Source organism: Phocoena phocoena, chromosome 15, assembly GCF_963924675.1.
Source record: "Phocoena phocoena chromosome 15, mPhoPho1.1, whole genome shotgun sequence".
Lineage (NCBI taxonomy): Eukaryota > Metazoa > Chordata > Mammalia > Artiodactyla > Phocoenidae > Phocoena > Phocoena phocoena.
Window position 1 is genome coordinate 63,951,541 of NC_089233.1, and position 27,975 is coordinate 63,979,515.

General features: G+C 44.2%; 1 protein-coding gene across 2 annotated transcripts; it reads right to left on the minus strand.

Annotated features, from left to right (window-relative positions):
* Window positions 1-27,759, minus strand: EDEM2 (ER degradation enhancing alpha-mannosidase like protein 2). 2 transcript variants are annotated; one of them, XM_065892418.1, is made up of 11 exons: window positions 27,590-27,759; window positions 27,246-27,356; window positions 25,380-25,419; window positions 23,281-23,386; window positions 18,041-18,166; window positions 15,861-16,072; window positions 13,562-13,703; window positions 11,796-11,920; window positions 5,625-5,769; window positions 2,717-2,838; window positions 1-557 (listed from the first exon to the last, which is right to left on the minus strand). In XM_065892418.1, the coding sequence occupies exons 1-11, from the start codon at window positions 27,694-27,696 to the stop codon at window positions 57-59; spliced, it is 1,737 nt and encodes a 578-aa protein (XP_065748490.1). In that variant the 5' UTR covers window positions 27,697-27,759; the 3' UTR covers window positions 1-56. The 2 variants fall into 2 exon arrangements, with proteins under 2 accessions (XP_065748490.1, XP_065748491.1); XM_065892419.1 differs by lacking the exon at window positions 27,246-27,356 and having other exon boundaries at window positions 27,590-27,696.
* Between the last annotated feature and the right edge of the window lie 216 nt (window positions 27,760-27,975).

Genomic DNA, 27,975 nt, shown 5'->3' on the forward strand with positions numbered 1-27,975 from the left:
TCAAAAGCAGATTTATTGTTATAGTTTAGTTTCAAAAACAAAGTATCATCCAGTGGTTATGAGGAATCTAGGAAAACCTGTCCCAGTAATGCCAACTTTGAGGTAAAGGGCTGACTAGGGCAGCTGAGAAGTGAGATTTTCTGCTTGGTGGGCTTCTTCTCCCTTGCCCGGTCATAGTTTTCAGGGGAGGACAATGTCCCTGGCCCTGTTGGGGGTTCCCATGGCCCTGAGCTCATAGTTTTTTTCTGAAATCTCGACCTATTCCGTTTGAGAGAGTAGAATTCCCTCATCAGATCTTCTACTTCCCACTGCTCTTCCTTCAGCCTCCGGCAACAGTGCAGGGCGGCGGGGTCAATGGGGTGTGCTTCAGTGTTGAAGATGTAACCCCCGGCCCCCAGGATGCACTCCCCGTAGGGGGTTATCACCGCATCGAAGGTGGAGCCATTGTTGTGGATGAAGTTGGTCGGGTCAAACAGCAGGTAGAGGTATTTCACGGTCTCGGCCAGGAAGAAAGACTCCATGCGGTTGTCAAGCTTGTGGTCTCGCAGATCTTTGATCTGCCACGTGGGGGAGGGAAGCAAGTCAGACCAGCATCAAAGTACAGCAGAAAGGGTCAGGGGACCCTGTCAGGCATTCCCGCTCTGCCACTAGGTGACTGCAGGTCTTTGGGCAAATCACTTAACTTTCCAGAACTTTGCCCTTTTCCCAGCCATCATCATCTCTCACCCAGGTTATCACAATTTTCAACTGGGCTTCCTGCTTCTATCCTTACCCTAAAGTATATTTATATCATAAATCTTACCTGTCACTCCTTCACGGAAAACCCTCTGTTGACATCCCATTGCCCACAGACTAAAATCAAAGTCCTTATCGTGGCCTAACAGATCCTTGGTGATCTGGCTTCTGCTCCCTCCCTGACCTCATCTCTTCCTGCTCTCTCCCTGGTTCTCGCAGGTCCAGCCACATGGCCTTTCTGTTCTGTGAACAAACACATGCCCAGCCCAGTTCTTTTCATTGGTGTCCTTGCAACCTGGAGCACTCCTCCTTCAGACGCCCTCCCACTCTTTCACTTCCTTCAGGTCTCTGCTCAAATGCTACCTCATCAGAATGGTCTTCCCTGGCCCCCCTACATGATACAACTATCTCCTAACCCCTTTAACTTACCCTTTTGTGACTCTAAACATTGATCTAATCATTCCCTTCTTAATGATGTAAAAATGTAGCATCATTTACTTAGCTAATCCTCCCTTGACAGACATTAAGGAGGTTACCAAGTTTTTTGCTCTTGTAAACAACTAGTTAGGAGTCTTTATGAAGAGAAATTCATACTGAGTTTACAGTCAGGGATGAGTAAGTTTACTTGCTACAGATATTTATTTTAGCTTCTCAGAATTAGCAATACATTTTCTTAAACCAAACTAATTCTCAGTAGACATCTATTTTACACCAAAAAAATGTGACTAAAACATGGACTTGATGTGACAAGAATTATTATTCTCTTGCCCTCTTTGCCAAAGGCCAAGGAGTCAGTTGCCTGTTCCCATCATTTGCCTTGGAAGGGCTCCAAAAGACTTCATTTTCATGGAAATAAGTCAAGAGTTCCTAAGGGCCCAACGGGCTCATCCACTTGGGCTTTTCATAAAATACAACATATTAGAAACTAAAACATATCATTGCTTTATATTTCTCCTACACATATAGGTCTTTTCTTTAAAAACGTGTATCTATGTTTTACTTATAGAATATAATCACATTACAACTTTTTAAAAAAGAAGGTTTTTGTTTGTTTTTAATTCCTTACCCTAAAAAAAACCTCTGCAGGCTTTTTGGCAAATAGGCTTCCAGGCTATTTGCTTACACATTTGGTTTTTACATGTCTGTAACCACTGTTTATTTCTGTCTTGCCTGCCTGGGTCCTCTCAGGATGTGACATGGCTCTCATCCTTAACCCTTCCAGTCCATTCTCCACAGAGCAGCCAGAGTGATCTTTCTAAAATACAAATCAGAGCATGTCACTGCTCTGCTGTAAATGCTCCCAAGGCTTATCATTCCAAGCAGAACAAAAGCCAAACTCTTCCCCACGACTTATACAAAGCCCTGCACAATCTAGCCCCTGCCTACTTCTGGGGCTGTTATCTCCTCCCACTTTCCTCCTTGTTCACGCCCTCCAGCCACACTGGCCTTCTTTCTGTCTTCCAGATACACATTCTTTGTTTTTTCTACTAAAATGTCAGCTCAGGGGCTTGGTCTTTCTTCATTGCTATAACCCTCAGCCTAGCACAGCGCCTGGCCCGTGAAAGACGCTCAGTAAATATCTGTGAGACCAGTACAGCTGTTCCATTAAGGATCCCTGGGTTTGCAAATAAGGCTATGGGACTCTGTAATTCCCTTCTAGAATCCATTTTACAAGCCTTTTCGCAAAATGTTTCACAATACTCACCCTGGCCAAGTAGCCTATTCTGACAGCTAAAGGATCTATGAAGCAGGGAGAATGCCAAGGGCATGGAGTCAAGATCCCTGGGAACTAATCCTAGCTCCACCTCTACTAGCTCTGTGACCGTTAGCAAGGCTCTCAGCTTCTGCTCCTCAGTCTCCCTATCTATAAAATAAAGGCATTGCTTATATCTCTAAGGTTCCTTCCAGTGCTAATATTCCAGAGGCTCTTTAGCAGCAGGGGGAGACATTTCCCAATTCTTGGGCCCATGGAAACACTTACTGTGGCAAATCCACATTCCACCTTGCTGATTTTTTCGATGGATTCCACAGCATCTCTTCCGAGTTCTAAGAGGGTGGGGTCCCCCGTGGCACGGTAGAGGTACATGGCGCTCTCAATGAGTTCTGCAAAGTTCAAAGTAGACCTTCCTTCACCCAGTGGCTGGGCAGAGAAGGCTTGGGGACTGCCTGGGCCAGTGAGAGATTCCTTCTCTCCACACCATGTCCACAGGGTCCCAACTAGGGGGAACATGGGACAACTCACTCAATACTGAATCTTCAGAGCCAATATACCCAGTATGAAGCTTAGTGGACTTAGTGGACCATGGAATCCCATCCCAAGGGAGAGACAGGCAGCCAGGTTCTGGGATAGGGAAGGTGGCAGAGGCGGCTGCCTATCTCCCAATATCTGTTCCCTCCTTCTTCCTTAGTAACAGAAGAGCTAACTTTATCCAAGTACATGGACGCCTAGACTAACAACTATTCCCAGCAGGCAGGTGGGGGATTAAGGTCCCTGCCACCAAAGAGAGTCATGTAAGGCCAGAGAAATAAATTTCTATATTATCTAAGCTACTACTTTGTATCTGTCACTTACAGCCTAACCTAATCCTAAAACTTAAAAGAGTATGAGCCTGTCATTACAAGGCCCTTTCCAAGATGGGATAGGCCAAAAGATAAAGGTTAAGATACTCAAGAATCAACCTTCAATCTAACAAAGATGCAGCCATCAGTTCTCTGTGCCCAGAACAAGGCAACAGTCTGGCCCTGTTCTACACCACAACTGGAATTTGACGTTCACACATGGGCCCCATCATAAGATGAATATTCGCCAACTAGCCAACAGGAATTGGACCAGATGGGAATATTTATTCCAGAGAAAAGAAAACTTAGCAAAATGTGTTTGTTGCTTTCAGATATCTAGAGAGCTGTTATGGAAAAGATTTGATTTCTAGGGTGGGCCCAGTAGGCAAAAGCTACAGTTCAACAGACTTTCCTACTTCTTCACCTCTTTTTTCTCAGAGAGGAAAGAACACCTCTCCTCTCCCTATACCAACGTCTCCTCCTGATGTTCTACATCCTGTTTCCTCCTAGCCCTTGATCAGTACTTTTCCCCCTTTTGATTTTTTACTGCAAACTCCATTACTTATTTTTGGAGAAAAGATCGCTGCCTATCTCTCCAGTTTTCTCCTACTTCTCTCTCTGTTTACCCCTCAGGCCTCTAGACACTGGCTAATCTAATCACTCATATTCTAAGCAAGGATTGGGGCACATTTACTGGTAGATGAACACACTGTGTGTGTTCAAAGACAGAAAAGATGGTGTCCTCATGGGAAGCCTCTCCTTAAGCTTCTCACAGCTGGCTGACTCAGTGCCCAGGGCCAAGTATCTTGTTTCTTGTTTTCTCTTCCTCACACATGGGCCTGTGTATGCTAGTAAATGCTTTAATTTCCTGTATATCTAGCCAACTCTCTAGAAGAGGGTGACAGCCCAAGGTTTAGATTTGGACTTAGGTGGAGGTTAAGCCCTTCAGAGGCTTTTAGGCTAGGTTCTGTGCTCCAGCACTGCTGATCGGATACATGCACCAGAGCGTCAGGGACTAGCCAATCTAATCATAGAATAGTATCTTATCTCCCATTTGCTATTGTTTTGGGATAGGAAGGGTGACTGGTCTAAGACATTTCTGGATTCCTGGCTGTGGTACCTTACTTTCCACTGAGCATTCCTGCAAACAAAACATGTTGCCTCCTTAAGTAGAGAGCCCCCTGTCACTGGTGGTAATCAAACAAAGATGAGATAACCACTTGACAGGGCTATTGCAGGGGGATTTCGATTAGAAGACCTCTCAGGTTCCCTCTAACCTTGAGAATGCACATGTCTAAGTCTTACATTTAGTCCCAATCTCTGTCTTCATTTTATCTATTGGTAACATGGGATCCAATACCATCTGAGTATTTTCTCTTTAAAAAAAAAAAAAATGCCATGAGAATAAATGCATGAGAAATACTAAAAACAGCAGCCTCTAAGGAGTCAAAAGTGACTAATTTGCTGCTTCCAGTTGCTGCTTTACTCCTGCTTCTGGTCCCCCTCCAAGACTCCTACAGCAATCACTTAGGGGACTACAGGGTTAGAGGAGGAAGGAAGTGGAGCCGAGGATGGCAGGATGGGCAGAACCCATTAGAAGGCCCATCCCACAGCTAAAAGGCATTCAGGTAGGAAGAGTCTAAAACAATGGGAATGTAACCTATTTTGGGGGGGAGGGGAGATGACTGTGTGCTGACTCAGCTTCCTTCCTCTGTCCCCCTTTCCCTTCCTCTCCTCACAATGTTTAACTTTCCTTCAGTGAGTCATAAGATCGGAGCTGGAAAGGAACTTAGAAGAGTTCTCAAGTGTGTTGCCCCTTTCTTCTCTACATCTTGACTGCTGACCTGCAAGTGGGGAGGTGGACGAGAAGAGATGATTCACTCCTAAAGTCCATTCCAAAGTTCTAACGTTCCATAGATGCACAATTTATCTGACCTGACCCCCTGACTTAACGAAGTGTGCCTCCACATCTGAAATCCCAATGGCAAGAACTCAAAAGGCGTCAGCCTGGCTTTTTCCATCTCACTTGCTTGTCTGGGTTTGAAAGAGCATAAGATGTAATTAGGAGACCTGGGTTCCAGTCCTAGCTCCTATACGTAACAGCCTTGGGCAAGCCATTTCAACCCACCAGGCTTCCGTCTCCTTCTCTGAAAATAAGGGGGATAAATAATTCCTAGAAGGAAAACCATCCAGAGCCACTGGAAGAAGCAGATGGGAAAAAAATGGAGCTGTGAGCACTTGTGAGGCATGGAGCCTCATAGAAATGCGAGGGGTTGGGGTTCTGAGAATCAGAGCCTGTGGGCTGGCAGTAGGCCAGAGATGCTGCTTACCCGGTCGAAGCGGGTAACCCTCTCGCTTCTCCACTGTATATCCCTGAGGAATGTTGTAGAATTCCGGGAGCCCCCCAAACTGCTTCCAGACGGTGTAGTAGTTGAGGAAGGTCCTCATGGCATTGTCAATGTCCCCAATGAGGGTCTGTAGGAGAGAAGTGGTTGTCAGGCAAGCAGCCACCAGGCAGGAAACCCACATACAAAACCCCACACACGGGCTTCCCTGGTGGCACAGTGGTTGAGAGTCCGCCTGCCGATGCAGGGGACGCGGGTTCGTGCCCCGGTCCGGAAAGATCCCACATGCCACGGAGCGGCTGGGCCCGTGAGCCATGGCCGCTGAGCCTGCGCGTCAGGAACCTGTGCTCCGCAACAGGAGAGGCCACAACAGTGAGAGGCCCGCGTACACCAAATAAAAAAACAAAACAAAAACAAAAACCCCACACACAACCTCAGGGAAAAGAGGAAGCAAAGGCTTTGGGGCCAAAAAGACCTGTGATCAAACCCAGAGTCGGCCATTCACTCAGTGTGCTGCCTCAAACCAGACACTTGACTTCTCTGAGCCTTGTCTCTAACATGCAAAATACAACGTATATTTTACATTGTTGTGAGGGACAGAGGCTGTATACAATGTCCCTGCCTACCAGTACGTGCTCAGTCAATACTGGCTACTAACTGCTTTTAAGTAGGTAAGTCAGCCATCTGATTCAAAATTCTAAGAATAAGAAAAAGATTGATTGTACTTAATCTCACTCACACCCTACCGCCCAGCAAATAACCATTTTGCATTAGTTTGTAAACATAAGCAAAGATGTATGAGTATGTATTATTTCCCCCACGTTAAATACGGCTTATTAAATATACTTTTCTGTAGCTTCCTTTATTCATTTAACAATACATCTCAATTTTTCCATGTAAGTACATAAAGCACTCCCTCCGCCTATTTATAGAGCTGCATAGTATTCCATTGCTTGGACCACAATTTAATTAGTTCCCTATTGAGAGCTAGTTGGCTTGGTTCCAATCTTTTGCTATTTGCTACAATAATCAATGCTGCAATAAATAACCCCATACATATGTCACCTCAAACATATGTGAAGCATGTCTGTAAGACACATTTCCAGAGTTGGGATTGCTGTATCTGAGAATATATGCACTTGTAATTTTACCAGGTGCCTCTATGTAGCTATTCATATTAGTGTAACCTCACAGGGAAACAGCTGACCTTCTTGACATCTCCACTGGATGTCTCAAGGATAGAACAAACTTGACAGTTTCCAAACAAAACTATCGGTCCCTTCACTCTCCCGCAAAGCTGCCTCCCTCCTCTCACCTCTCTCCCTTTTCAGTAAATGGCACCACCTTCCACTGATTCCACTCTGGCCAGATACCTGCTGGCCATCCTTGACTACTCCCTCTTCCCCCACTCCCACATCCATTCCATCAGCAACTCCTATCAATTCTCTCTCTCTAAAACATCAAGAGTTTTCTCTTTATCTCCAGAGCCACCACCTGTTCACCTGCATCTTACACTGGGATGACCTCAAAGGCCTCCTCACCGGTCCTACCACTTGTCTTCTCCAGTCCACTCTTCCCAAGGCAGCCAGAGTAACTGTCTTACTCAGTGGCTTTCCACAGGCTCAGCTTAAGGTCAAGACACCTCACCATGGCCCTCAAGGCCCTGAGCAATCTGGCCACCGCTGACTTTCCATTGACCGATCTTTCCCTTCCCTGGACTGTGGCCATGCTGCTTTTGTCTCTGATAAACACCCAACTCTTTCCTGCCTCGGGACCTTCACACATCATGTTTCCTCTGCCTGGAACATCATCCCCCACCCCAGTTCTTCACATATCAGCTTAAGCATCACCAGTTCTGAGAGGCCTTCTTATCTAAAGTAAGTCCCCATCCAATATTCTCTCTTTTAGCCTCTAATTTGTTTCCTTCATTGCAACTTATTATTTTATGAATTTGTCTAAGTTTTTCTTTGTGTCTCATCCTCTATAAACTTCACGAGGACAGGGCCTGGAATACAGCAGGCACTCAAATATTTGTTGAGTAAATGAACAAATTTAATGTCTATAAGCCTCCTTTCTTCATCTATGAAACATCGTTTACCTCGGTGTGTTGTGATTATTCTGTGTAAAATGCCCAGCACATAAATCATTCTTTCATAAATATTTATCACCTCTATGTGCCAGACAGACTGTCAGCTAAATGTTAGCTATTAGTGTTATTATAACCTCATAGAGAAATAACCCCAGGACCCATTCTTAAAGCAGGAAAAGTGCCACACACAAAGCACACAAATCCTATACAAAGACGGCAAAGTGTGGTATATACATACAAAGGAATATAATTCAACCTTAAAAAAGAAGGAAATTCTGACACATGCTATAAGCATGAAACTTGAGGGACATTATGCTAAATGAAATAAGCCATTATGCTAAATGAAATAAGCCAGCCACAAGAAAACAAATACTGTATGATTTCACTGATATGAGATACCTGGAGTAGTCAAAATCATAAAGACACAAAACATAATGGTGGCATGACCCAGCAATCCCACTGCTGGGCACATACTCTGAGAAAACCATAATGCAAAATGAGTCATGTACCACAATGTTCACTGCAGCACTATTTACAATAGCCAGGACATGGAAGCAACCTAAGTGTCCATCCACAGACGAATGGATAAAGAAGATGTGGCACATATATACAATGGAATATTACTCAGCTATAAAAAGAAACGAAATTGAGTTATGTGTAGTGAGGTGGATGGACCTAGAGACTGTCATACAGAGCGAGAAAGAGAAAGAGAAAAACAAATACCATATGCTAACACATATATGTGGAATCTAAAAAAAAGGTTCTGAAGAACCCAGGGGCAGGTCAGGAATAAAGACGCAGACGTAGAGAATGGACCTGAGGATACGGGGAGGGGGAAGGGTAAGCTGGGACGAAGTGAGAGAGTGGCATGGACATACATACACTACCAAACGTAAAATAGATAGCTAGTGGGAAGCAGCCGCATAGCACAGGGAGATCAGCTCGGTGCTTTGTGACCACCTAGAGGGGTGGGATAGGGAGGGTGGGAGGCAGACGCAAGAGGGAGGGGATATGGGGATATATGTATATGTATAACTGATTCACTTTGTTATAAAGCAGAAACTAACACACCATTGTAAAGCAATTATACTCCAATAAAGATGTTAAACAAAATAATAATGATGGTTGTCAGGGGCTAGGAGAGGACAGAATGGGGAGTTATTGTTTCAAAGGTATAGAATTTCAGTCTTACAAGGTGAAGAGAGTTATGGGGATGGATGGTGGCGATGGCTGCACAACATGAACATAAATACCACTGAACTGTACACTCAAAATGGTTAACACGGTAAATTTTATGTTATGTGTATTTTACCACAATTAAAAAAAAGAAAAAAATACAATCATTTATTTTTTCTTCCATTACTGGGCATTTGGACCATTTCTAAGTTTTTCTTTGTCATGAACTTTGCTGCTGGGAATATCCATGTACAGGTTGCATCTTTCCCTGGTCAATTATTTTCTTGAGGAACATGCATAGAAATAGAATCATGCAAAGTCAAAAGGGTGTGATTAGTTGTATGGCTGGGTAGTACAAGCAGGTTTTCCAAGAGGAATGTAGTCACAAATAGTTTTAAGGAAATAGATTTCCTGACCCTTAATTTCCCTAAAATGGATCTGCCTGAAAAGATGCTTACAACACAAAGGCAGGCTACCCATTCTATCTCTTCCACAACTGTCCTACCATCTTATAAAAGCAAGGTGTACCCACCAACAATCTCCAGCCTTACTGCGGAACATTGTCCTTGGATATAAAAATGTCCTGAGCACTGAACTAGGTTAAATTTAAAATATTAGTGTAGGTGTTGAGAAAAATGAATGGCTCTAACCACTGGGTAACAAATCCTTCTGCAAATCAGATGGCTTTCAATTCTTTGCCTTCAAAAAACTGAAAGAGGAACTGGTCAAGTTGTCAGCAGAGACATCATTAAAAATAATTTTTTTTTTTTTTTTTTTTTTTTTGCGGTACTCGGGCCTCTCACCGCTGTGGCCTCTCCCGTCGCGGAGCACAGGCTCCAGACGCGCAGGCTCAGCGGCCATGGCTCACGGGCACAGCCGCTCCGCGGCATGTGGGATCCTCCCGGACCGGGGCACGAACCCGTGTCCCCTGCATCGGCAGGCGGACTCTCAACCACTGCGCCACCAGGGAAGCCCCCAAAAATAATTTTTGATGACAGATCATTTGTGATTTTTTTTAACCATATAAAGAGTGAACCATAAAATACTGCCACATTTGCAGGTCAAAAATGGTTGATGCTGGCAATTTTATATGGTTCAATCTATTAACTCAATGATTTCAAAGAACTGAATGATATTATAATATCAAACTCCTTCCATCTCCATCTACTTATTTATGTGCATAGGCTCCGCGGCACTTACATCTAAAAAAATGAAAAGCAGGAATAAAACTGATGCTTAACAGTGCTCTGTTTTAGCAATATGTATTATTCATGCACAAATACATGAACTACTTAAAAACTTTAAAAAGCCCCAAAAATCTCATTAAGAAATGCACTTCCAATAAATTACTTTCAGGTTTATAATCATCCAAAATTGTAAGCTATAAATGTTGTTTTAATCAGTTACACACTAATGATAACTAAATCCAGAAGAAAACAAATTTAATACTCAGAGCTTATGATCACAGGAAATTTAAAAACATTTTAAATTTCTATGTATGAACAAATTTTGTCACAGAGACATATGATAGGGTGAACAATAAAATGCTTTCAGCATAAAATATAATAATTAGGATAAAATCCTGTTGGAGTGGTAGAATGGAAATATGAGTTGGAGGAGAAAAAGGAATGGTATGCAACTATTTAAACTCATAAGATTAAAAACATGCATGGGGCTCTATAATTTTTCAAAATTCTTTTAGGGGACACTCAGCTAAATTTGAAGATCTTAGAAGAGTTGAACCAATATTTAATGTTATCAACAAGTTCTCTCTGAGCTTCTTTCCCCATCTATAAAATGAGAGGGTTGGCTAAAAGTATATAATGGGGAACAAGTTAAATAAATGACAATATATCTATTCAATGGAATATATGCAACTGTTTAAAAAAGTAAAATTGATCTTTATGTATCAATAAAGAATGATCTCCAACATACATTCAGTGAAAAAGAATAAAAATATTCCTATTTATGTAAAGAAAAAAGGGTGCTATAAATATGCATATATCTATGTATATGGATTTCTGGAAAGAGGTACAGAAAACTGACAACAAGGGCTGGATTGGGGAGAGAATCTGAGTGTGGGGGCTTGAGACTTATCATTGTATTCCTTGTTGTGCTTTAAAAATTTACCACCAGGCTTCCCTGGTGGCGCAGTGGTTGAGAGTCCGCCTGCCGATGCAGGGGACCTGGGTTCGTGCCCCAGTCCAGGAGGATCCCACATGCCGCAGAGCGGCTGGGCCCGTGAGCCATGGCCGCTGAGCCTGCACGTCCGAAGCCTGTGCTCCGCAACGGGGGAGGCCACGGCAGTGAGAGGCCCGCGTACCGCAAAAAAAAAAAAAAAAAAAAAAAAAAAAAAATTTACCACCATCTACATGTTACTACCTTTTCTTAATTTCTTAAGATTAAAAAGAAGTTGTTTATAAAAATATTAAAAATATTTTGGGACACATAGGGGCTGGATTAGATGGGCTCTAAGATCCCTTCCAGCTGCAACTCTATCAGACCATGTAATGGACACACATAATGATGGCAGACAGAGCGGTCCCAGCTGCTGTCACGCCCTTTCCTAGGCCCGCTGTCAAGAATGAGGATACGTGACAGAAATGTCCAGTGGAGAAATGGTCATTGCCAATGGCTATTACCGCCCTGTCTACTTTAAGAGGTACAACATTCCACAGCAAGCTGGAAGTTCAGTTCCTGACACCTTAAAGCTCCCCTTGGAAAATTCAGATTGGCAGAACTTTAAATCTGTCTCACTCTAAGCCCCTCTCCCATCCCCAATCCACCCCTCCAAAAAAAAAGTGCTCAAGCACTTTTTTGACTCATACATTAGAATGAGCTTGCTTTGCCGGTTCCATAGAAAAAGGACCACCCTCTCTGATCGTTCCTACCTGAAGACCAGGCCAGTAGGCCTCCAGAGACTGGAAGACTGGCATGGACACAGTCCCCTTGTACATCTGCACCCACAGGTACCAGTCATCGAAGCGGGTGTAATTCCGAATGGCTTTGTTATATTCTGCAGAGGAGATAAGATGATGGACACATCAGTGATGAGGGACACAAAAAGCAGGCTTTGGCAACAGAAGGATGGACTTAAACATTTGCAAGACCCTAGGGTGGCCCAGCCTCAAAGCAGACTAGGACGCAAGGAGGCACAGAGGAAGAAGCATGGGTTCTGGAAGCAAACTTCCAGGCTCAAATTCCAGCTCCAGCTTTACCACTTGTTAGCTGTGACCTCGGGCAAGTTTTTCCCTCTTAAGCCTCAGTCTTATTATCTGTAAAGTGAGGAGAGTAATATTATATACCTCATGGGACTGTGCAGTCATTTATTCACTCAACAATATTCACTGAGTGCCTAACAGGTGCCAGGCACCTGGGGGGTGGCAAATAAGACAAAGTCCAGCCCTCAGGGAGCTGGCATTCTAGTGGGAACTTGAACTTATAACTCCCCCTAGACTGTAAATCTATGAGAGCTAGGACTTTGTTTTGTTGATTGCAGAATCCCCAACATGAAGATAGTACATAATAAATATGCACAATAAGCATTATCTGAATGAACAAAGTACCAAAAACATGCAAATAAATAAGACAATCTCAAACAGTGCTGTACGGATGAAATGAAATAGTTCATGTTCAGTGCTTGGCACAAAACTTAACACATCAATGGTACTCAGTAAATATTTGCTGAATAAATGAATGGTAGCTATAATTATTATTAGGTGCCCAACAATTCCTCAATATCATTACTACTAGTGTCTAAGGGCCTGAAGGGTAAACTGCTTTTATTCAACAGGCATTAATCTACAGCTACCTCCTGCAAAGCACTGTGGGGAGTACAGATGAATAAGGCCTGGATGCTGCACTCAGTTAGAAGAGGTATAACTGTGATGATAGCTGACTGCAAAAATGATGCCGGGCTTCCCTGGTGGCGCAGTGGCAAGAATCCGCCTGCCAATGCAGGGGACACGGGTTCGAGCCCTGGTCTGGGAAGATCCCACATGCCGTGGAGCAACTAAGCTCATGCACCACAACTATTGAGCCTGCGCTCTAGAGCCCGCGAGCCACAACTACTGAGCCCACGTGCCACAACTACTGAAGCACGCGCGCCTAGAGCCCGTGCTCCGCAACAAGAGAAGCCACTGCAATGAGAAGCCCGTGCACTGCAACGAACAGTAGCGCCGGCTCGTCACAACTAGAGAAAGCCCGCGCGCAGCGACGAAAACCCAACGTGGCCAAAATAAATAAATAAATTTATATATTAAAAAAAAAAAAAAGATTCTGAAGGCCCTAAATTCTGAGGAAGAATCAAGCTATTTTCTGGGCAAAGTGACATTTAAGCTGGGCCTTAACGGGTGGACAGAATTTGGACACATAAAGGCAGGAAAAAAGGTATTTTAGGCAAAGGAAACACCATGTGCAATGGCCAGGAAAAAAAAAAATCCAGGGCTGCATATAGAGAAGCCAGCATGGTTCAGTTGGCTCTTGCAGGAAGGCATGAAAAGGTGTAGTGGGCCTCAAGTAGGCAGTGTAAGTCCATGGTGGTTTTGAATGCAGAGCTGATTCTGTAGGCACTTGGGAGCAACTGAAAGTTTATAAATAAACTACATGTCAATAGGGAAAACCATGGGGAAAAGCCCCCTTACCCTGCCCTTTTTACCTAGGAACATGGCCATGAGCTTCTTATCCTGAAGCAGGATGGCTCCTTTTACCAGGTACTCAAAGTAGGAGTCCACGCCAGCCCCAATGCCCGCGTCCTGGGCCACCCACTTGCCAGTGAGCACATCGATGTGGTTGCCGACCTAGGAGAGAGACATTTGGTGTCAAAGGAGGGCCCAAGACCAAACAAGGATGTCCCCACACCCCTGACTGTCCCGTGAGATACAAGGCAGGCACCCCAGTGCTTCTTGGGAGACATGCAGGCTATCGGGGTACAGGGTTGGGGGGCAAGGCTGGATCATGGCCAGCTCTCTTGCATATATGTACAGTGGAGACACATCTCATGCACATTTAGGAGGACTTAATTATACACACTGGTCAAAAACTGAAAAAAGAACAATGACTTGGAGTGTTCATGCCCTGTCTAGAGTGAGTGTGAGCTGGGAGATGAGAACGTGCTGTTCCCACAATCTGTCTCAGACTTCTCAGCCTGAGAATCTGCATGCGATTCCAGTGTCTAAAGACATAAGATATACTTTCCATATTTCCATAAATCAACTTGGGAAGGACATCCAAGAAACTGATAGAGTAGTTGCTTGTAAGGAGAGGAACTGGGTGGCTGGAGGACGCGTCACAGATGTCACTGCGTACTTTTTTGTATCCTTTGACTTGTGAACCATTTAAAAATAAATTTTAAAGATTTAAATGAAGAGATATGTTGTCCATATAACCTAGACCCCGATGGAAGCTGATAACTTCACTTGGTACTCATTCAAAGAAACAGCTAATTGTCCTGTGTTAGTTTGGGCAGAGCCCCAGCAAGGAAGCCAGGAAGTAGTTGATTTGGACGGTGAGTCCCTGGAAACTCGAAGAGGAGGGGAAAAGTGAGGCAGGGCAGGGAGGCAGCCCTAAAGGGTGTGCTGTCAGGCAAGTTACCACCATGGGAAATGGAGCTCCATCCCACCGGGCAGCTCTGGGAGTCAGTGTAGAGCACGAGCCTCAGCACGGTCCCACCCAAGGGCCGGGGAACAAGGGTGATTGTCCATAAACTCCCATCAGTATCAGCCACTGATTGAGAACTGCTCTGGGGTAGCATTTAAGACCTGGCGTTTCCAGCCAAGTGCAAGCAGAGCAGGATCCAGGCACCAGAAAAGGCCCGTAGCCAAAGAGACATGGGTGACGGCAACTGGAAGACAGGCCAGTGTGCACGGAAATGATAAAGGGCTGAGAGGATGTGGGCAGGGTGGTCATGGAGTCACTATGGCTCCCGAGCTGGAGAAAAAACTGCCTGTGTTGGACACTAAGGGAGTTACTCTAGGTCTCCAGAGTGGCACCTTCTTAAGGGACTGTCAAGGAGTCCTCACACAAGTTTCACTTTTCAAGCTTAGAACCAGACTTTGCATAAAACGTGCCTCCACCTGAATCACTTTCGGACAACACAGTCTTCATAAGTCATAATGACTCAGCAAGGAGGTATTAATCCATCAGTATTATTGCTGAAGTAACTGTGGATCAGAAAGGTTGAGTGACTTGCCCAGGGTCACACAGTTTCAACATAGTAAGGCTGGGGCTCAGTCTCAGTTCTGACTAAATCTAGTGTTATTTCCTGGACAGCTTTGGCTCAATTACTGTTAGTTTCACTGGATCATCTAGTTTAGGAGCCGAAACCGACCTTAAATTTCCATAGGTGAGTAGGTTTGTAGGGGAAGAAAAGCTCTGGGGTCAAATAAGTTTGTGAAACGTTGAGTTAAGCAAAGTTAAATAGGTGAATTTATCATAGGATTTCATAACCTTTAACCTGCTCGTGTTCATTATGACTCTCCAAAAAAAAGATACTATTTATAGTGTTGCCCAAATTTAATTGACCAGTAATCATTTCCTCATGGAACAGCCATTCAACATCTCTCAAATCTTTTGGTTCTAAGAAACACAGTTTTACAAACAAAAATATGTAAAAATGAGGGCCAGACAGGCTGACGATCTAAGGTCACCGAGTGAGTCAGGGGCATGAAGCATATGACCCACTCCCTAGATCAGAGAAGCTCAAGGAGCCAGAGCTTATCACGGCCCCTTTTCCTGCCAGAGGATGTGCTCTCATGCTCTCCTCCCCTCTGTGCCAAAGCATGAACTGGAGGCTTAGTCTACTTTTGGTGTTGTGAGCCTAAGCCTTGGATCACTCCTGAGGTCACCCTTAGTTTCCTTCAGCTGGACCGCAACTTGTTGCTCAGAGCCCTGAGCCTCATAAGCAGGGGCCAAGGTGGCCAACTTGAGCTAGACAGGAAGAGTGGCAGCGGACCTACCAGCCCAATATCTGACCGGCTCTCCCAGAGGCGCATCAGGGCCACTCTGGCCACGTCTTCGAACACAGGGTCACCGGTGAGGCTGCTCAGGGTGGCAAATTCCACAATGAAGGTCCCGATCCCTGCTGTGCAGGTGACAGGAGTCTCTCCTGGGTTCACGCCATGAAGCAGGTTCACCGTTCCATACGGCATGCCAGTGGGGGTCTGAAAGGCTGAACAATCGCAAAATTAAGACCCCAGATAGGAGCGGGGAGGTGGGCATGGGTGGACACAGGACCAAAGCCTGAGGCCTTGGCCAGCACTTCCCTTTTGTCTCCTGGGTGATCTGCTAGAGACTGAGCCAGAGAAGGATAAATGTCACAACTGGAGGGCCCTCAGTGGCCACCTAACCCAGATGCTGTCAAACACTGCTCCTCATGCCTTGGGCTCTTGCCTGTGGTGAGCAGGGAAGCAGCAGGCTGTGCTCTGGGGTATCACACTCCACACATGCTCACTTTAGCTAGAGCAGCTCTACTTTTACTTATTTTATATTATGCCTCAGAGGCCAGGCAAGTAACTTAGTGTGAAGCAGGCAGGGCTTAAGCCACAGGCAGTGGGGGAGCTGGTTGCACAATGAAAAAGCCATTCATCTACTTCTTAAAACACCATTCTGACCAAATGAAACACATCTGAAGGCTGTAAACAGTCCCAGAGCAGCCAGTTTAAGATCCCTGCTCTAAATAAAGAGTTTCAGGGGCTACGTTATTTTCTTTAAAAAGGATATAAACCACAAAACTGCCAATGTGGTCCAACCCTCAATTCACAGGTAGGAAAGGTCAGGCTTGTAAAGAAGTGACTCAGAGATCACAGAGAGAGCCAAACGGAGCTGGGATGGGAATGACTATCACGTGCCCACTCCTCCCCTTCCCCCCGCAATGGGCCCAGTGCCCTGTCCACCTCACCCCAGTGCCTTCCAATTCAAGGCAAGGAACTAAGACAGCAAGTCAGAGGCAGAGATTTCCTCTCCAGGCTGAAAGGTCAAACAACCCCAAAGCAGCCTGTGCGTCACCAAACTGTGAAAAAAGCTGTCAAAACTTCCAAGAACCACAAGGTCCAGCAACTTTACTGTAAGAAGAGAAACTTGCTATCTGGCAGACATGAGTGGTAAGCAAGGAGGATTCAAGTCACGAGCAAGAAGGGCCCAAAGGGATAGTTCAGAGAAGTCAGGCAGTATTAAAAAGGGGGTGGGGAGGTGACAAAATCCTGTTTCTCAGCATGAATGCACTTTTCAATATGTATATTTCTCAATACAAAAAAAAGAAGGGAGCAACCAGACCGTTTCCCTCCAGGGATGAGTCACACAGGACATGACGTTTGTAAGGAGACATTCAGGCCGTGAGTGAGACCTGAACCCAGTTCGCTCACTCTCCTCAGCTCTTCCCCAAGGATGAGAGGCAAGTCCTGGGTGAAGGGGAGAAGTGAGACGGCCAAGAGGTTGGTGGAAAGCAGTGTAACGTGTTTGGGTGTGAACAGCTCTCAGAGCCTCCACCACGCCCTGAAGAGAACACAGCGTCCCGCTGATGCTGCCGAGCCCAGCTACTGCCCCTCTGGACAAACACTGCAGCTTGGCCTGCAGCCCTGGACATGGCTCAGCTACAAAACAAGTCCCTCTCATGTCTCAGTGGTGTTTGAGGTTCTCCAAGAACATTCTCCTCTCTGACCTCATTTTACGTCTCCCCAGAGGGAGGCAGGAATTATGACTCCCATTTGATAGACGGGGAAATTGAACCAAGGAGAGGAAGAGCGGCTTGGTCAAGCTATTGGTTGTCAGAGCCGAGTCTAGAACCAGAGGTTCCGAACGCTCAGACCAAGGCTCTTCTCTGGAACCCTTTCATTCCAGTGGCGTGTGGGCCTGGGAGGGGGCAAAAGCACTCACTCAAATAAGGGCAAGAGCCTTCCAGCCACCAGGCTGGCCTTCAGCGCTCCTCGCAAACGTTAATGAGGTCAGCTCATCCATCCTAGCCTAGCCGTCAAAATGCCAAGGACTCTCCTGTTTTCCATGGTGGGCGCCAAGAGGTAGAAATACCAAGTGTTTGGGTGAGCAACACGAGCAAATAATTCTGCACAGCCACTCTCTTCTCCAGCAAGAGCAGCAGGACCTACTGGACTTCATCTCTGCCCCATCTCCATGTGGGTCTTACCTGGGAGGAGTTTCCGGGCTGCCTCCTCAGCCATCCTCAGGAGAGGTCCCGAGCAGGGCCATCCAGCCTCCACTTCTACCCCAGCCCTCTTTGATAGCAGGTGAGCAGACAGAAGTCCTCCTACTACTACAGATGGTACAAAAAGCAAGTGTCAGAATCCTAAGGACCAGTCTTTCCCTTGTACAAATTAAACTTAATGCTCTGTTCAGTGGCTCACTGGGAAGGGGCTGGAGCCATGTAGCAAAAGAAGAGTCCTTAACCCCCCACACTGGTACAGTGTTAAGTTCATGAAGTTTTTTTTTCTCTTGGTGGGTCACAAAAATAATGGTTATCGGGCTTCCCTGGTGGCGCAGTGGTTGAGAGTCAGCCTGCTGATGCAGGGGACATGGGTTCGTGCCCCGGTCCGGGAAGATCCCACATGCCGTGCAGCATCTGGGCCCATGAGCCATGGCCGCTGAGCCAGCATGTCTGGAGCCTGTGCTCCGCAACGGGAGAGGCCACAACAGTGAGAGGCCCGCGTACCACAAAAAAAAAAAAAAAGGTTATCATTTTTTTGCAGTCCCTACTGTATACCAAGCACTAGGTACTACTGTGCCCTCTTCAGACGGAGATACTGTGGTTCAGAGAGGTAAACTGACTTGCCCAGGGTCATCCATCTAGTAGGTGGTAGGGCCAGGTCTGTCTGACTCCCAAGTCCATGCTCATTGCACTTGGTCACTGTCTCCCCATCACCCCAACACCAAGGTAGGATACTTATTACCTTCATTTTATTCATTTATCTATTTCAATTTATTACATAATATTTAGGACTTATAAAAAGACACAAAGATTATCTGGAAATATGGCTAAACAGATATCCTGAATGGCCCTCCCACTGAAAAAACTGGTGACCTTGAGCTTCAGTTTTCCCCTCCTCCTGGCAGACCAGGAATAAGAGACAAAGGCAGGACCTACCCAGAGTGGGAAGTCTGATAGAAGATCCCTCCATGAAGTTGGGATCTGAAAGAATTATATACCCTTTGTAAAGATGAATTAAAAATAAACCCTACACACCTCCCCTAGCATACAGTAAGGAAAACTGTATACCTCAAATCTCAATGCCAAGTAAAGTGAAGAAAAAAAAATCTCTCCTAAGAATTAATAACCACAACTGGTACTCACTAAGTTTTACAGACTGAATTCACACTAACTGTGTTGTCTAGAAAACCTCAAATCTTTAGCCTAAGGTGGTTTTAGCAGATAATGCCTCCAGCCACATGGCAAGAGTAAACAAAAAATATATCTGGAAAAACCCACATTCAACCCGGGCCTCAAAGAATCCCACAGGTAAAACCTAGGCAATAAGTGTTCATTAAAAAATAAATAGGGACATTTAGAGAAGAGCTAACGCCTATCCTTCTCAAACTCTTCCAAAATATAGCAGAGGGAGGAACACTCTCCAACTCATTCTACAAGGCCACCATCACCCTGATACCAAAACCAGACAAAGATGTCACAAAGAATGAAAACTACAGGCCAATATCACTGATGAACATAGATAAAAAATCCTCAACAAAATACTAGCAAACAGAATATAACAGTACATTAAAACGATCATACACCATGATCAAGTGGGGTTTATTCCAGGAATGCAAGGATTCTTCAATATATGCAAATCAATCAACGTGATACACCATATTAACAAATTGAAGGAGAAAAACCATATGATCATCTCAATAGATGCAGAGAAAGCTTTCGACAAAATTCAACACCCATTTATGATAAAAACCCTGCAGAAAGTAGGCATAGAGGGAACTTTCCTCAACATAATAAAGGCCATATATGACAAACCCACAGCCAACATCGTCCTCAATGGTGAAAAACTGAAACCATTTCCACTAAGATCAGGAACAAGACAAGGTTGCCCACTCTCACCACTCTTATTCAACATAGTTTTGGAAGTTTTAGCCACAGCAATCAGAGAAGAAAAAGAAATAAAAGGAATCCAAATCGGAAAAGAAGAAGTAAAGCTGTCACTGTTTGCAGATGACATGATACTATATAGAGAGAATCCTAAAGATGATACCAGAAAACTACTAGAGCTAATCAATGAATTTGGTAAAGTAGCAGGATACAAAATTAATGCACAGAAATCTCTTGCATTCCTATACACTAATGATGAAAAATCTGAAAGTGAAATTAAGAAAACACTCCCATTTACCACTGCAACAAAAAGAACAAAATATCTAGGAATAAACCTACCTAAGGAGACAAATGACCTGTATGCAGAAAATTATAAGACACTGATGAAAGAAATTAAAGATGATACAAATAGATGGAGAGATATACCATGTTCTTCGATTGGAAGAATCAACATTGTGAAAATGACTCTACTATCCAAAGCAATCTACAGATTCAATGCAATCCCTATCAAACTATCACTGGCATTTTTCACAGAACTAGAACAAAAAATTTCACAATTTGTATGGAAACACAAAAGACCCCAAATAGCCAAAGCAATCTTGAGAACAAAAAATGGAGCTGGAGGAATCAGGCTCCCTGACTTCAGACTATACTACAAAGCTACAGTAATCAAGACAATCTGGTACTGGCACAAAAACAGACATATAGATCAATGGAACAGGATAGAAAGCCCAGAGATAAACCCACACACATATGGTCACCTTATCTTTGATAAAGGAGGCAAGAATATACAGTGGGGAAAAGACAGCCTCTTCAATAAGTGGTGCTGGGAAAACTGGACAGGTACACGTAAAAGTATGAAATTAGAACACTCCCTAACACCATACACAAAAATAAACTCAAAATGGATAAAAGACCTAAATGTAAGGCCAGACACTATAAAACTCTTAGAGGAAAACATAGGCAGAACACTCTATGACATAAATCACAGCAAGATCCTTTTTGGCCCACCTCCTAGAGAAATGGAAATAAAAACAAAAATAGACAAATGGAACCTAATGAAACTTAAAAGCTTTTGCACAGCAAAGGAAACCATAAACAAGACCAAGAGACAACCCTCAGAATGGGAGAAAATATTTGCAAATGAAGCAACTGACAAAGGATTAATCTCCAAAATTTACAAGCAGCTCATGCAGCTCAATAACAAAAAAACAAACAACCCAATCCAAAAATGGGCAGAAGACCTAAATAGACATTTCTCCAAAGAAGATATACAGATTGCCAACAAACACATGAAAGAATGCTCAATATCATTAATCATTAGAGAAATGCAAATCAAAACTACAATGAGATATCACCTCACACCAGTCAGAATGGTCATCATCAAAAAACCTAGAAACAATAAATGCTGGAGAGGGTATGGAGAAAAGGGAACACTCTTGCACTGTTGGTGGGAATGTAAATTGATACAGCCACTATGGAGAACAGTATGGAGGTTCCTTAAAAAACTAAAAATAGAACTACCACACGACCCAGCAATCCCACTACTGGGCATATACCCTGAGAAAACCATAATTCAAAAAGAGTCACGTACCAAAATGTTCATTGCAGCTCTATTTACAATAGCCAGGACAAGGAAGCAACCTAAGTGTCCATCATCGGATGAATGGATAAAGAAGATGTGGCACATATATACAATGGAATATTACTCAGCCATAAAAGGAAATGAAATTGAGTTATTTGTAGTGAGGTGGATGGACCTAGAGTCTGTCATACAGAGTGAAGTTAAGTCAGAAAGAGAAAAACAAATACAGTATGCTAACACATATATGTGGAATCTAAGAAAAAAAAAAAAAGAAGAAAAGGGTCATGAAGAACCTAGGGGTAAGACGGGAATAAAGACACAGACCTACTAGAGAATGGACTTGAGGATATGGGGAGGGGGAAGGGTAAGCTGTGACAAAGTGAGAGAGTGGCATGGACATATATACACTACCAAATGTAAAATAGATAGCTAGTGGGAAGCAGCCGCATAGCACAGGGAGATCAGCTCAGTGGTTTGTGACCACCTAGAGGGGTGGGATAGGGAGGGTGGGAGGGAGGGAGACGCAAGAGGGAAGAGATATGGGAACATATGTACATGTATAACTGATTCACTTTGTTATAAAGCAGAAACTAACACACCATTGTAAAGCAATTATACTCCAATAAAGATGTTTAAAAATAAATAAATAAATAAGGGACTTCCCCGGTAGCTCAGTGGTTAAGAACCCGTCTACCAATGCAGGGGATACGGGTTCGAACCCTGGTACAGGAAGATCCCACATGCTGCGGAGCAGCTAAGCCTGCGAGTCACAATTACTGAAGCCCACGTGCACAGAGCCCATGCTCTGCAACAAAGAGAAGCCACTGCAATGAGAAGCCCATGCACTGCAACGAAGAGTAGTCCCCACTCGCCACGACTAGAAAAAGCCCACCCGCAACAACGAAGACCCAACGCAGCCAAAAATAATAGTTAGTTAATTAATTTAAAAAAAAAGAATCACTGGGTCAAAATTCATTGAAATGTGTAGATCTGTGCATTTCAGTATATGTAAATTTACCTCAGTAAAATGAATGATTCATTAAAAAAAAAAAAAATGATTCATTGGGAACCTGCTAAAAATACTGACTGTAGGACCCAACCCAGAGATCCCAATTCATTAGATTTAGAGTGGAGTCTACACAGCTGAACTTTTTAGAATGTTCCAAATGCTTCTGATGTGCAGCCACGTTTGGAAACTAATACCCTAGCCTTGCACTATGTAATACAGTAATTAGTAACCACATGTCGCTATTTAAATTTAAATCCATTAAAATTAAATGAAATTTAAAATTCAGTTCTTCAGTTGCAGTAGCCACCTTTCAAATGTTCAATAGCCACATGTAGCTAGTGGCTACTGGACTGGACAACACAGATATAAAACATTTCCATCAACAATGCAGAAAGTTCTAACAAACTTTCAATAGGCAATAAGCTACAAGAAGGCAAGGATTACATCTTTCTTGCTCTTGGCTGAAAGCCTGGTACCAAATATATGTTAAATATGTGAGTAATCCTGGCATATTTCTTTTCAGTCTTTTCTCTGTCCCCTGCTCACTTTCATGTCTGAAACTGATGAGGGATCCCGAGACCTCCCTACCCAACCCTACAGGAGGGAAGACTCTGTCAATCTGGCTTGAGCCAAGTGCCCTGGCAAGGCTGGCGCTTAAGATCCTGTTTATCACCTCTTGGTTTACACAGAAGCCAAAATTCCACATTCTCCTTTCTTCCAAGGGCCCTAGAAGGCAGCCCTCACCTCGGATGTTGGTTTCAAACACAGAGGCGTTCACATCAATATCAAAGTCCACGTTGTCCTGGAGCACTTCAACCACTCTTTGGAATTCTGAGACATTCCCCAAAATCTGAAGGAAAGAGAGACCTGACAGTGAGGCTCTCAGGCTTGTGGGCACTGAAGATGCTAGATTCAGAGTCTAGGATCCTATGCTGGTGTGAATCCCACTTATTCAACTTCAGACCTACAGTTTCTGTTCTAGGACTGCTGGTAACAGGAGAAAACACTGGGAGCTGGAAATCACACAGACCCAGTATCAAGAGACTGGTAAAGTAAATTCTTTGGTACCAATTTAAGAATTTTTATGTACTCATTTAAATGAAACCAATATAAAGACTGTAGACCACATGAGGAAATCTTAGCTTGACATTTACAGTGGATATTTATTGTTTTTAACCTTGTCACATTCATCCTTATGGAAAATACTGCAGGTTGGTTGGCCCAACATTGATTCTCAATCTTCTTTACCCTTGTAGCTCCCAGCCATAGAGACTAGAAATCCACATATTTGCTTTCGCAGTCTCATTTGCTACTGGGTGATTGTGTTACCCAGTCAATTCTGAGCTTTGTAAAGTCTACTAGGGGCACTTCTCAGAAAGCTCCTGTTTCCCTAATAGAAAGGGACAAGACACAGTTGGCATGGCTTCTATTCTTTTTCGTTCTGCTTTGAAAGCAGACTTGATTTCTGGAGCTGGCAGCCATCTTAGGCCATGAGGTACTAAGCATGAGAATGAAAGTCAGTATACTAATGATGGTAGAATGGCAGGATACAAAAAGCATGGGGTCTCTGATGGCACAGTTGAGCAGCTGATCCAATGCTAGAAATTACCTTCATTCAGATTTTCTTATACTTGAGAATATTAAACCCTTTTGTTTAAACCATCAGTCAAATGCAATCCTGATGCCTTTTATTCTGATATCAGTGTTCCAATTTTCCCTTGAGGAATCACCCTTCTTCCACAGTCACTCCTGTAATTTGAAGAAGCTGACTCCATCCCTTCAGCTGCAAGAATGGGCACTTCACCTGGACCAGCCAACGTACTATATCCCTTGGCCAACTGATTGATTCAGGGATAGATGTGTAACCCAAGCCAGATCAGTGAGACTCAGTCCACGGAATTAATGGAAAAGGACTAATTCTCTCCACACACAGGTTACTAAATGAGTGGGATGTGAGTCTGGAGTTACCATTGGCTACCCTGCCAGCTTAAGGAGAGCCTGAGAATACACCCAGCAAGGAAAGTAGAAATAAGAGATGGAGAAAGAGATTTCTAATGACGTTATTTAAATGTCTGGAACCAGCTGGGTTTGAGGTCAGTCTTTACCTGGACTTTTTAGTTATCTGACTCAGTAAATTTCCTTCCTGTCTAAATCAGTTTGATCACTTGCAGCTGAAACAATCCTGACTATCTCAGCATTCAAAGCCCTCTATGATTTAGACCTAATCTATCCTTCTAACCATGTCTCTCACTGTTCTTCTGTCGACTTCAGTACCCACTATTCCCTGATTTTCTGCCCTCAGACATGCTGTTCCCTCTACCAGAAATCTCACCCTGTGTCTTCCCATTTCCAAATCCAACCTATCTTCGATTATCTAAATGTCACCTTCTCTAGGAATCCTTTGATTCCTCCAGCTGAAATTAACCTCTTCCTCCTTTAAAAGACTCCAGCAAGTTTATCCCCACAACTCTTAGAGCATCTGTTTCTTTCCACATTACGAGAATCTTTGCATAGGCAGGAGCCTCACTCATTCCTGCACTCCCCCAGAGGGCTGAGCACAGTGCATGAAGCAATTACTCATAAAATGTTTGTTAAATGATGACATGAATCTTTCTCCACATTGTAGCCAGTGATCTTCTCAAAACAGGAATCTCATTTCCTACCCTCTTCTTGAAAAAATTCCACTGGCTTTCCACTGCCCCCAAATTAAAGATCAAAATGAAAGATGAAAATAAAAAGCCCAGGTGAAGAATTCATTTTTTCACCCACAGTCAAGTTACCAAAAGAAGAAGGATATTGGTCATGCAATGTTGGAGAGGAAAAGGAATAGATGAGACACTTACCAACAAGGTGTCCAGAGCATCAATAAGAGTCAGAGAAAAACTGTAAAAGGACAAAAACCCCAGCTGCTTAGTAAGAAAATCAAACAAACACCAGTTATTAAGGCTGCCCCAGATCAGAGACCCCAAAAACTAATAAGTGAAGCACAGCGATGCCTCTGCCAGTCCCACCTGAAATCACAACAGAGAAGCCATCGTGAAAATCACCGGGAACCTCTGACCCATTTAACGTACCTGGGAGGTGGGCTGATGTATAACATCTTATGCAAATAGCTCGACTGTAGTTAAACACATTGCCTATATTCTCTGGCATTCTTCTCCACCATAGGGAGGCAGTATAAGATTGTAGCTCAGAGCGCAGGCTTTCCACATCTAAGAATTTATCTCGCAGTGCACAGAACTGTAGCCTTGAGAATGCTCATGGCAATATTGTTTTTAGAACAGCAAAAAGCTAGAAATAACCCAAATGTATACCAGTTGAAAAGTGATTAACCAAACTGTAATACATTCAAACAATGCGAAACTATGAGGTGGTCAAAAAGATTGCTATCAAGAGTTCTATGGGCTAAGGGGAAGACATTCAAATTATATAGTTAAATGAAAAAGACAAGGTACAGAATAGGCAGTGTCGTGTGTCGTATTCTAACTGCATTTTTCAAAAAGAAACAATACAGACAGAAAGCAGATTAGCGATTTTTTGGGCCAGTGGTGGTGGAGGGATTAACTATAAAGGGCCACCAGGGAACTTTCCAGTGTGACAGAAATGTTCTCTATCCTGTGATGGTGGTCACTACACACTTAAAATGGGTGCATTTTATATAAGTTACACCTTTAAAAGATACACATATACATACCTATATGATGGTATAAACCAAAAATATTTCTGGAAGGATACACAAGAAGGTTAACAGTGGTTGGAGTTCTAGGGTATGGGAGATATTTATTTTATGATATTGGACTGCTTGAATTTGCCATTTACTTGTATTACTTTTTTCAACTAAAAAACGAAAACCGGCACAATTTGTATTGAGCTTAATTTCTCCAGTCCCTAGCATATTCATTTGTAAAACAGAGATAAGAGCAAGTAACTCCTAGGGGTGTTAATTAAACGAGATGACACAAGTAAAATGCTTGGCACAGTGTTTAATCAAGGTTGGCTTCAGCTAAATGCAATGATTCTTCACTTACTCAGCAAGGAACAAGACAGAGAATTCCATCTCTCACAGATTTTCCTTCTAGTGGAAGTGAGAAAGACAAACTAACACATAAGTGAAAATAACAGTATAAGAGTGAGAAGTGCTATGAAGAAAATAAAAAGGGAGGTTTGTGAGAGTGACCTGTCCGGGTGGGTATTTAGGGGAACTGATGCTAAGGTGACAGTTTGAGCTGAGATCTCAAGAAGCAGTCAGGGATGTGAGGGTAATGGGGGAAGTGGGTTTCAGTTACACTAACAGCAAAGGCTCTGAAATTTCATGTTTAGGAGAGTTACATCCCCTCCTAGGCCTGTTTGCCCACTTATAACATGAAGGGATTGGGTCTTCTGACTTTTTGAAGCCCTTCCACATATCCTAAGCCTCCAGAGATTTGCCCAAGTCCTAACAGCTGGTGTCTGTCACTGCTGTGGCCAGAGCCCGGAGGTCCAGACCACCAGGCTAACCCAGCCTTTTTCCACTATGGGAATCCAACTTTCCAGGAGGCTGGGTGGATCCTGGTGGTGCTGGCCTGAATTAGGGGGAACGCGACCCCACGCTAGTTACGAGGTTTTTCTGAAACCGGTGAGATCATGAAGCCACCAGCTCCAGCATACCCGCCCGCCTAGGACCGGACTGTCAGACCCAGGCCGCCCCCTTGCTCCTCCGCTCGCACTACCTGCCCCAAGTGTCGTGCCCGTCACAGGTGAGAGGTCGCAGCTCGTCGTAGGGAAAGGCATTCTCCAGGTAGCTGTCGTAGGCGTGGTAGAACATGGCCTTGACTCGCGCCCTGGTGCGGGGTACGAGAAATAAGTCAGAGGGCCACCAAACGAAACCAGGCAGAGGAAAGAACAAGAATTAGGGCGGAAAATGGTAATCACCACCTGATTTCTGCGAGGAGCCCAGTGGCGGGGTCCCAGCAGGTCAGGGTGGGGGGTCTGGGATGGAGGAAATGGGGAAGGGACTAGGTCTGGGATTCCCATTCCCCAACTATGGAAGGGCGGGGAGCCTGACCCCCATCACCTGTAGTGGGCGGGGTCGGGCGCGGTGCCATCCGGGCCGGGCGCACCATGGTGCAGGGGTAGCAGCGCACACAGGAGGCCAAACGGGACGAGCAGCCGGAAAGGCATAGAGCACGTGCCCTGTCAGCGCCGCCGCCGCTGCAGCAGCAGCCGCAGCCACCCGCACATCCTGCGACCCTCTGCTGGTTCTTCCGGGAATTAGGAGCACTGCGCCTGCGGGCCGATGAATCATCCATTCACTTCCGGACTACAAGGCCCAGAATACAATGGGCGGTGGAACCCAAGCAAAGAGCATCTTGGAACATGTAGTCTCTGAAGCGGAGATCTACGTGTCTTAAAAGACAGTGGCTAGTACAGCTACTATTATTAATTAATGTTTTAGCAACA

What these genes read in the sequence shown, in the direction of transcription:
- EDEM2 (XM_065892418.1), bottom strand. Translation starts at nt 27,696, where the DNA reads ATGCCTTTCCGGCTGCTCGTCCCGTTTGGCCTCCTGTGTGCGCTGCTA. An exon ending in GGGCACGACACTTGGGGCAG is followed by an intron (nt 25,420 to 27,245) that starts GTAGTGCGAGCG and finishes GTCCTTTTACAG; the next exon opens with TTTTTCTCTGACTCTTATTG. An exon ending in ATGCTCTGGACACCTTGTTG is followed by an intron (nt 23,387 to 25,379) that starts GTAAGTGTCTCA and finishes TCTTTCCTTCAG; the next exon opens with ATTTTGGGGAATGTCTCAGA.